The sequence below is a fragment of the Phocoena phocoena genome, chromosome 19, assembly GCF_963924675.1.
Source record: "Phocoena phocoena chromosome 19, mPhoPho1.1, whole genome shotgun sequence".
Taxonomy (NCBI): Eukaryota; Metazoa; Chordata; class Mammalia; order Artiodactyla; family Phocoenidae; genus Phocoena; species Phocoena phocoena.
This window is the reverse complement of record NC_089237.1, coordinates 12,731,392-12,741,554: the sequence shown is the minus strand read 5'-3', so window position 1 is coordinate 12,741,554 and position 10,163 is coordinate 12,731,392. Positions and strand designations below refer to the sequence as shown.

The following is a 10,163-nucleotide window of genomic DNA, read 5'->3' as shown; positions in this document are numbered from 1 at the left end:
CTGTCAGAACCCCAGCTTTTTTTTTTTTTTTACAGTCGGGGCACCCACTTCGGTCAGACCCTCTTCCACGAGAATTCCCTCTGTCGTCTCAGCTGGTGGTCTGAGCCACAAACCTACAATGAGCCTGAGAGTGATCTCAAAACCCAAGCCTTGAAGATACACACTTCACTCCCAAGATAGCCTTCCAGGCCTCGCCTCAGTCTGTTCTGGACGCCACCAATTATACGATTTCCTGCTGTTTCGGAAGCAGTAAGTTAGACTTGAAGGAGGGGGAATGTGAGAGGACATGGGGACAATATTCCCCAATCCATTTGTGCCAGCTTATCCTCAGATGCACACAGGGGCCTTCAGGGAACAGAACACTCCACAAACAGCAACTCTTGGGGGTCCAGTGGCCTTTGGGCCTGAGGTTTATACAATTTTGGCAACCCTTTATATAGGAATATATATACTTATGAATACAAAATTATATATAAAAGTAGATATTTTAGAATAAGCAATCGTAGCAAACTGCAGTTTAAAAAGCCGACAGAGGGGACTTCCCTGGCATCCAGTGGTTAAGACTGCGCTTCCACTGCAGTGGGCACGGGTTTGATCCCTGGTCAGGGAACTAAGATCCTGCATGCTGCCCGGCACAGCTAAAAAAAAAAAAGCTGATACTGCGCCATCACAAAAGCGGGGAAACACCATAAAATTGTTGCTTGAGTGCCTGCCATACCTCTGAGGTACTCCCCGATATCTCTGTCTTGACTGCACTCGCTGGCGGCCTGCCTAAGATGCGGCACTCCAGGAAAGCTCTGGCCTTGGCTCTAGTCCCTGGTAATGCTGGGCTGACATGGCGGGGGCCACCATGGGGCAGAAGCAGCCGCTCCCTGCACCTGGCACAGCCCCCAGGCATAGCCCCCCCCATCCACCTGGTGGGATTCCTCAGCCTAGGGCCAGGGCCCCAGGAGGGGAAGGGGGGACCAGGGATACCTGCTGAGAGGTTTGTGGGGGACAGGTTTCTCCCCAACATGCCTCCTGGCCCAGGCTGGGCTTGGAAGTTTCACGGCAGGTGTCCTGCTGGGGCAACCTCAGCCCCCGAGCACAGTGAGAAATTTCCTCCAACTGAAATACATCCTTCCTGTGTCATCTTTCGTCAATCAGACACACTTTGCGCATGGAGAAATTTTATTTATTTTTTATGCCACTGCTGCCACTGCAATGAAGAAACATCAATAACTGAGAGTTTAAAAAGGGTAATCATTAAAGTGATAAAAAAAAGTCACAGTCCTCTCTCCCGCCCCACAAAAAACAAACTCTGAAGGCATCAGTTCTGCTTCTGATTTCCACTGAGGGGCCCTGACCTGTAAACAGAAACAAAAAGATGAGAGGCAAACGTGTACGCACCCTATCGGACCCACCTCATGAAACACTGTCCTCTCTAACACCTGCATCCTCCAAGCCCTGAGCCAGAGCTAGTAGGGGCCACCAACTGGCTTCTTCCCTGAAATGCAATTTGATAGTTATCTTCAACCTCCCTTTACTGTTAACCAAATCTCACAGGGTGAGAAGAACAGCAGTTAAACTGGACCTGAGTGGCGTGTAGCAACAAGTCCTCGGGCCACACCTGCATCTGTCCTTATCTGGAATCTCTGAGCTATTCTCTTACTGATCAAAGCCAAGAAAAAAAGTGTTCTTTTAAGAAACAACAGTTGTACCTATTTATTTTCAGAATATATTACAAAGGCTTCCTGGCAAACAGCTCCAATAAATATTGAATTATGATTTAAACAAGGGAAATAAACACTCTCAGGCATCACTGAAACCACTGAAAGTTTATTCAAATCTTTACATAAAGGGATTTGTTAGCATCAATGCCATTCGTGAACATTTCTCACCACTGCAAGACTAAAGGAGGGAAACCACTGGTTTAGTGCTGGTTTCTACGATGCAAATGAATGACAACTCACAAGCTTTAGAAATCGGCAGTTGACGGGCTGCTAACAGAAGCAGTTCCCTGGCTCCTAAATCGATCAGGGACACTGAGGCAAGCAGTTTGGTCACTCTCAGAATGCGTCCAGACCTGCTCCGCCTGCGGCAGGTCCAGGGGCGGCACAGAAAGGAAGGAGAATGTGCTGGGTTTAGGACTGATCATCAGGAGGCACTCCTAGACGACGCCTTCACGTCTAGACCCAAGTCTGACCCACCAAGAAGCATTACCCCGGACAGTAGGCCTCCCCTCTCCTCTCCTGGAGAGGAGACGGGGAGCCGGTGGGAAGGTGCCCTTGGTGGCAGCACCTGGCACTCTGGCTACCTCCCTTCTTTACCTTCGGGGCAGCTGCGGGTTGGACGCAGCCCGCCCTCCATTGGTCCCTTGGTTCATATCCAATTTCTAGTGCAGTTTTATCCAGCTATGAAGTCTAACTTTAGGGTGATAAAACCTTTATTCTGAGATGTCACGTACTTTACAAGGCTTGGAAAGTTGGTTTGAAGCTTCTCCAGGGTGTGAAGAAATGGGAAGAATCCCTGAAGAAGAGGCTGAGGAGGAACCAGAGGCTGGCCACAGGCGAGGATCAGGTTAGGATCTGGTAACCCGAACTCAGGCCTCCCGCCCTCTCTCATTTGATGAGATTCCTCATGATGCTGAGGGAGGACCCTCTGTACCCTGATCCAAAGTGATTCCAGTGGTTCAAGTAGTGGAAGAGCTGATACAGCTTAAGGCGCTTCTCGAAGTCTGGGGCCTTGGGGACTTTGCTGTGGTAGGCGGAGTAAAAGGAGCCACTGAAGCCCCCGAACATGCCGGCTATCGCCAGCTCATACTCCGAGTGGCCATAGAAGGAAGCTGGGTCAAAAATGATGGGCCCAGAGGAATCCTCCGCCACGTTTCCTCCCCAGAGGTCTCCGTGGAGCAGGGCTGGGACGATGTCCAGATCATGGAACAGGTCAGGGATCTTTAACTGCGGGGGAAATGAAGCCTTAGCAAAGTGACCGATGCACACAGGAGGGACACAGAGGCTTTTCTGAGTGTGGCTCCCAGTGCCCAAGCAGGGCCTGATCAGTGCAGAGGTGCACAGACATGCCCACCTCCCATCCAGGCCCAGGCCCAGGTGGCTGCACCAGCTGCAGCGCCTTCCCATTAGGCCTGCAGGGCATGATGGGCACAGGCTGGGAGGGGCAACACTCACCTGCAGAGCAGCCCAGAGCTCACGGGCCTCCCTGTCCCCAGACCCCTGTTCCAGCAGGTCCATCTGAGGTTGAATGCGCTGCCGGGCATAGAATGTGACCCAGTCCCTGTGCCAGTCGTTCACCTGTGTGGTTGACAGCAGAGCTCAGAGGAAAGCGCCAGAGCAAAGGCGGAGCAGGCTGGTCCCCAGAGGCGCCACTGCAGGGACCATGTAAAGGGGTGGAGCTGACCAGGCAGCCTGGGGGTCTGGAGGACGTGCTGGGACCGGCAGGTTCCCGGACAACCTCCCACACTTCTCAAGATCTGAACAGTGTGGACTGTGCCCCGTGGGATACTCAGTGCTCCCCTCCCAAGCAGCTACCTGCCTATCCTCGGAGGGCGAGGCCGCCGTCTTACCCACTCAGCCCGAGTATGGCTCCCCAGGCTGAAATCCCCAGGGCAGCCAACCACAAAATCATAAAACTCAAAGTTACAATCCCTTTTCATTAAGCTACCTTAGAGAGTTTCCTATTTAAAATAAAACGCGGTTTAACTTTCTAATTTTCACCCACCTTGAAATCCAGTATCCTAACTTGCTGGTCCTTCTCTGCTCCTCTGAGCTTACCTAGTATGTGAGGTGGATACTCCTTATATACACCGCTTAAAATTAGCAAAGAAAAAAAAGGAGCAAAGACCTTTTACCAAATTTCACCAAAAAAGAGAGAGGGTGTGCTTTCCGCAGCTGTTTCTGAACGGCTGGTCTGACTGGGAAATGCAGGCAAAATGGTGGTGTCACTCACCTGGGGGAGGTACCCGCAGCACGTCACCACGTCAAAGCCAAACTGGTCCACAAAGGGCCGCTCCACTTGCCCACCTCCTTTCCCTTGCAAGCAAAATGAAACGAGAGAGATGACAGTCCCCTCGCTCCCTCGGGGCCAGCTCTGGGAGCTCAGAGAAGCTCTGAGGCCTGACCTCAGCGTGCCTTTCTCCACCTCGTGTCCTCATCCAAACAAGGGCCCTGGGCTCCGGGACTCAGGAACAGAGCCTGTCTCATCAGAGTCAACAATCCAGAATACCCACTCCTTCCCAGAAGAGGATGCTCAGAGGAGTGACTACACTGTCTCCAAAAGAGGAGGGAAAATCCACCCCATAACCCATCAGGAAAGAATAGCTTTCAGTGGCCAGTTTAGAATTTGCCACTTATGAAAGATAAACTGCTGGACTTGTACATGATCTCATCCTCTGCAGTTCCCTAAACTCAAAGCAAATCCAGAAGAACTGAACTACGTGTAAGTGGAAGGGACGAGGCCGTCTGTCTGTCTAACACAGTAGGTTCTTGGTCGTCTGTTCCTGGTGTGTCTGCTACTCTGCCTAGCAGAGTAACCATAGGGGCTACACATGGATTATCAAACGTCAAAGGATGAAAATCCTGGAAGACACCCTCAGTGCTACCACCACGGTAAGCCCTAAAAAGGTGGGACGTGAGGGCTATCATCCTGAGTCTCACGTGTGATTGTTCCTAGAAGAAAAGGCACGGTATGGTAAGCCAGAGAAACTTTGACAGGCTTTCTTCTGGGGAGTGAGAGGTCAAAGGAACCATAATATGATAGGATTTTGAGTTCAGGGAATATTTCCTGTCTTTCAAATGCATTTTCGAGACAATACACTAATTGTATTCACTGTGTTCACTGCATCCCAAACATGCAGCCTTGGGGTTTACATTCCTTTCCTGTGGCAGCAACACAGGTCTGACTGTACACAGTGGCAGCACAACTCCACCCACACACCCATACTGGCCAGATGTCTTCCTCTGGGGGGGTCCCTCGGGCCCACAGCCATACCCACTGTGCCAGCCTCCTTCTGGAGAGTCTCTCCAAGCCTCTTGTTGTCTAGGTGTAGATCTGCCAGCTGGGTTCCAAGCTTTGCAGCATGACTGTAAAAACAAAAGACAGCCCCTAAACTCATGGTACAAATGGAGACCCGCCTCCATTTGAAAGGTCTCAGGCCACACAAAGTAGGTGAGGCAGTAAGGGTAAGAGTCTGTTCTGGTGAAGCAAGCGGAAGATGGAGGGCCTCATCTGAGTCTGCAGCCAGGTCGTTTGTCAGCATCTTACCCTGAAATCCCTCTCCTGTTTGCTTTTGGCCCACAGAGTACATGCTGCTCATTCTGCAGAACCCAGGGTGTGCCGGGTCACGGGTCCCTTCTATCACATCCCGCAAAATTATACCCCCAAATGCAAGCTTCCCACTCAGAGAAAGAACAAAGGCACCCAGAGGTGAAGGTGAAGCAAACGAACCTGCTCAGATACCGCATGTCCAAATGCTCCATCACCAGCAGGCTGCCACCTCCAGGGGCATCGAGGACCTTGATGGGTTTGGGCACCTTCACTGTGCCTGTCTTTAGGATGGCAGTTAAACTTGCCATCTCACCTTCAAACATCCTTTTGGCCTGTCAGAGAAACAACCGGGGAGGGGAGAAGTAGGAAGAGCAAGGCTCTGTGTAGACATGTTTTCTCCAGCACCACAACGAAGGCTGACTGCAGACTCAATAGAACAGACAGCTTTTCCACTTTTCAGTAGAGCAGATTACACGTCCTGAAGCTGCACAGGAATTAGAGGGATTGTACTTTCTAGTCTTGTATATGTTTATGCTGTCATTGATCCCAGTCTATCCAAAGAGAGGAACGTATGCCTGGTGCAGAGCTGGACTGTGTAACCAGTACCTCAACCACAGTCCTGTCCCAGGGGGCCCTCAGGCACAGGCGGCCCCCATCTCCGTGTGCCAGGAAGCTGGCATCACTTCTCATCCGAATGGACCACCAAGTCCTACGGCATCTCTTACCCGGCACTGGAAACCACCTCATCTCCACCACCTTTCCCATTTCCAGTCCAAAAGTCCTTGTTCCTGCTTTTGGAAGGCAAATCCCACCCTGGAACATACCCCAAGCTGTCACCCCACTTCCCTCATGACAGCCCCACAGGGCCTGGCCCTGCCCACATCCCCCCCTCATCTGGGCCCCGACCTGGGCTCCACCTCCACACTGACACGTGGGCACACACACTCCTTGCGCTCCTGGATTACAGCCTTCTCTAAGTTCCCCAGAGATCCCTGGCCTCCTCCAGCCTGGAGACTTCCACATGCCATGTCACCTCTGCTTGGAACACCCCTCTCCCTTCTTTTGCCAAGTCAGCCCCTTCCCCGTCATGCTTCAGATTTCAACTTAACACCAGTTTTGATTTCTCAGAGAAATCTTCCCTAACTTACCACGCTAAGTAGTTCCTCCCCTTTAAAGTATCTTTTTTTTTTAAAGTAAAATTTCTACAGATGTATATGAAGAAAACTGCACAGCTCAGAAGGATCCACCTCTAATTCTCCCAAAGTCAGCACAGCCACGTGACCGCCACCCGGCATTCCTCTCCTCCCAGCCACTGCCACCCCCACCCGCACATTTGTCTGTCTGCTTTGTCATCTCCACAGAGGCAGATGGCCAGGCCTCTTCATTCCACACTGCATTTGTTATGCTGGTGCATCAACAGTCAGAGTTTATTCTCTCTGCTGTGTAGAGCTTGCTGTGCAAATGTTCTAAAACGTGTTTGTCCAGTCTACTGATGAAGGACACTGCTTCCAGTTTGGGGTCACTACGAACAGTGTTGCCATGGACATTCGTCTACTTCTACTTCTCATAGTTACTAACTCTGTGACCTTGGTTTCCTCATCTGTAAAATGGGGTTAATAACAGTACCAATTTCATAGGCTTGCTGCCGTAATTAACTGAGTTAGCAGCTAACAGTTACACAGCCCATTCTAAACACTTTACAAACATTACTATTATACTACTTTGGAGAGCTAAAGTTCCTGAGGAGGAAAACAAGAACTGTGTCTTGAGGAGGAAAACAAGAACTGTGTCTTAAGGAGAATTTTCAGAGCATTCTCTGAAGACGAAGGAACACAGCTGGGCCCTGGCTATACTCTGTACTACAGCACTGGTTGTGCAGCATAAAGGAAAGGATACATTTTATTTTTTTTTTTTCGCGTAACGCGGGCCTCTCACTGTTGTGGCCTCTCCCGTTGCGGAGCACAGGCTCTGGACGCGCAGGCTCAGCGGCCATGGCTCACGGGCCCAGCAGCTCCGCAGCATGTGGGATCTTCCCGGACCGGGGCACGAACCCATGTCCCCTGCATCAGCAGGCGGACTCTCAAACACTGCACCACCAGCGAAGCCCCGGAAAGGATAAATTTTTTTTTTTTTTTAGCCACGCCACACTGCATGTGGAACTTCCCTACCCAGAGATTGAACCCATGCCCCCTGCATTGGAAGTGTGGAGTCTTAAATAATGGACCACCAGGGAGGTCCAAATTTTTTTAATTAAAAGAAAAATGTAGGGAGAGGTGAAGAAGGATCTATGAACACAGCTAGAGGCAAGGCTCCCTCACAGAAATGTCCACTACTATGTGGTCCTAAGTGTCTAACCCTAAGAACACGGCTCCTCCAGAATGGGACAAGGGCAAAGTTAGCATTAGCCAGAGTGCAGGGCTACAAAAGATCCAGAACTTAAGGGAGGAGCATGAGAGAAAGCCAACTACTCAGGCATGCAAAGGACAGATAAGCATAATCAAGAGAAAAAACTTAGACCAGGTCATTCCAGCAGAGAGTGAGAAGGAAAACAAAAGAGCAGCTATGTAGTCTTCTCTTAGAAGTCTGGAAGAAGACATTTTCACCTCCTAAAGGGCAAAGCATAAAGACAGTCCTTTTTTCCAATCAATCAGCAAATGTTTCCACTATGGGCGGTACATCTGCATAACTCACACAGTATATTCCCAAGCAAACTAGAAAGAGACATGTTTGAAACTATCTACCAAAGGATTAGAAGGAACTTATGTGAAGATTAGCAAAAAGAAAATGGACTCTGATGACAATAAAAAGCAAGAACCAGAAGAAATAGCAGTAGCAGAACAATGTTGAAAAAGCACTACTGAGAGATTCCATTTTAATCATCAGAAAGTATTTGCTTCCCTGTAATCTACACCAAGTTCTGAATTATTACAAACACTAATGAAAGTGGAAATACAGCTGTGAAAAGGATGGAGCCACATAACAGAAAAAGAACCCAGAGAAGGCCTGTGGTGGAAAGTAAGGAAGGACACCTCCACTACATTAGTACTGACTGGGGGAAACCAATGTAAAAGAGCAACTTCAAGAACCATTAGTTGTCAAATTCCTATAAAAGGGATGTACAGGATGACACGCAGCCAACCTCTGTAGAACAGAGTTGAAGGTTGGTCTTGAAAGAACAGCATCGTTTCAGAAAGAGATCATGCCACACCACTGAAGATGGGATTCTGCAATATGATTTCCAAAGAGAGGATAAAAGTGCTGAGGGTGTGTAACACGTAGGTCTTAGTACTGGGGTCAGCACCTTCAGCCCTATTTGAAACAAGGCATTGTCCAGTCCTGCTCCTTGCCTACTGGAGCCATCCAGGGCCTCCCAGCTAACACTACAAGCATGACCCACCCAAAGCGCACAAAGAAGTGACATCAACGCCCCGGGGTAAGTCAACTTCAGCAGGGAGGCTCACCTATTTTAGACAGGAACCCTTGAGAAAACGTTCAGATACAAACAGAATGGAGAGACAGCCGCAAGGGGCTGAATGTTTGTGTTCCCCGAAAATTCAGAGGTTTAAACCTAACCCCCAAGGCGACGGCGTTAGGAGGCGGGGCCTTGGGAAGTGACCAGGCCAAAGGAGTGGAACCCTCATGAGGGGATTAGAGCCCCTATAGGAGACCCCAGAGAGCTCTCCTCCCCCTTCTGCCACGTAAGGACACAGTCAGAAGTGGCCTCCACACCAGGGAAGGAAGCCTCACCACCATCTTGGACGTCCGGCCTCCAGACCCAAAAATATACATGTTCGTGTTTAAAGCTGCCCAGTGTTTACAGCCGCCCGGCGGACGAAGGCTACATTACTTTCAGTATTCAGAAAGGGTTTTGATCTCTGCAAGTTCAAATAAACCCCAGGACAAGGGACTTCTACTACCTGTCCTTGTTCAAAACTCGCCAAACAATGAATTTTCTCAAGGCAGCGGCCACCTGGGCCGCGTGAAAGCCACCCACAGCATCCACGCGGCGGTGGGGCACGCGCCGGACGGGCCTGGACCCGCGCCGACCTCCCTGAGGTTCGAGAGACCGCAGGGCTGAACCGCGGACCCCCCAAAACGCCAGGCCAGCCTGACAAAAAGACGGGTCACCGAGCGCCTCCGCGGCCCGCAGACCCGGGCTCGGACGGCCCCGCCCGCGGACCCGGACCGGCTCCCGACGCCGAACCCGGACACGGACCCGGGACCACAGTCCCCCGCCCACTTCCCCGCCCGCGGCAGCCCTGACCTCCGCCTTGGGGTTCACTTTCACAAACACTCGTCCTCTGTCCGTGTCGTAGCTCCGGCCCTGGCTAATGCACCCACCCCCCGAGTGACCCGTGGTCTTGACGGAGCCGCAGTCCAACTCCCGTTTCAGCAGCTCCTCCATGTCGCCCGCGCCCGGGCCGCGTACCCGCCTCAGACCGCACGCAGACGCCGCGACGCCGTGGGGACGCGTGGGGATTGGGTGAGGGGCGGGAGGGCGGGACCTAGCCGTGGGAGCGCGGGAGGGATTGGGGGAGGGAAAAGAAGGGGCGGGACCTGGCCGCGGGAGCGCGCGGGGATGGGGGAGGGGAGGGTCGACGGGAGGTGGGGGCGGGGCCGCCTTGTACTCCCAACCACCCCGAGACCCTGGTGGCTCTCCTCGCTACGGGATCGCCGTGGCCTTTCCCCTGACCTTACCTGTGACCTGCCGTTAACCTTGTGTGGCCCGTCCTGGTCTGGGGCACACACCCTGCTCCAGCCCCCTAGTCCACGGCTCCAGGTTTGAGCATCACCCCTCACAGGGGCTTTTCCGACCTGGAGGCTCCTGCAACACCTTCCGGGGTGCTATCTTTTCTGTTTGTTTATTTGCACTTGTTTATCCAATTAGCATCAATCTCCCC

General features: G+C 51.7%; 1 protein-coding gene across 1 annotated transcript; it reads right to left on the bottom strand.

The window, feature by feature from the left end:
- Positions 1-2,600: 2,600 nt before the first annotated feature.
- FN3KRP (fructosamine 3 kinase related protein) lies at positions 2,601-9,687 on the bottom strand. The gene is made up of 6 exons (XM_065896791.1): positions 9,527-9,687; positions 5,443-5,594; positions 4,987-5,078; positions 3,946-4,028; positions 3,168-3,290; positions 2,601-2,939 (listed from the first exon to the last, which is right to left on the bottom strand). Exons 1-6 carry the CDS (start codon positions 9,665-9,667, stop codon positions 2,601-2,603), a joined length of 930 nt encoding a protein of 309 aa, XP_065752863.1. The 5' UTR covers positions 9,668-9,687.
- Between the last annotated feature and the right edge of the window lie 476 nt (positions 9,688-10,163).

Coding starts and splice junctions, on each gene's coding strand:
- FN3KRP (XM_065896791.1), bottom strand. CDS start 9,667: ATGGAGGAGCTGCTGAAACGGGAGTTGGACTGCGGCTCCGTCAAGACC. Junction 5,079..5,442: donor GACATGCGGTATCTGAGCAG/GTTCGTTTGCTT, acceptor TTGTTTTTACAG/TCATGCTGCAAAGCTTGGAA. Junction 4,029..4,986: donor GAAGGAGGCTGGCACAGTGG/GTATGGCTGTGG, acceptor TTTGCTTGCAAG/GGAAAGGAGGTGGGCAAGTG.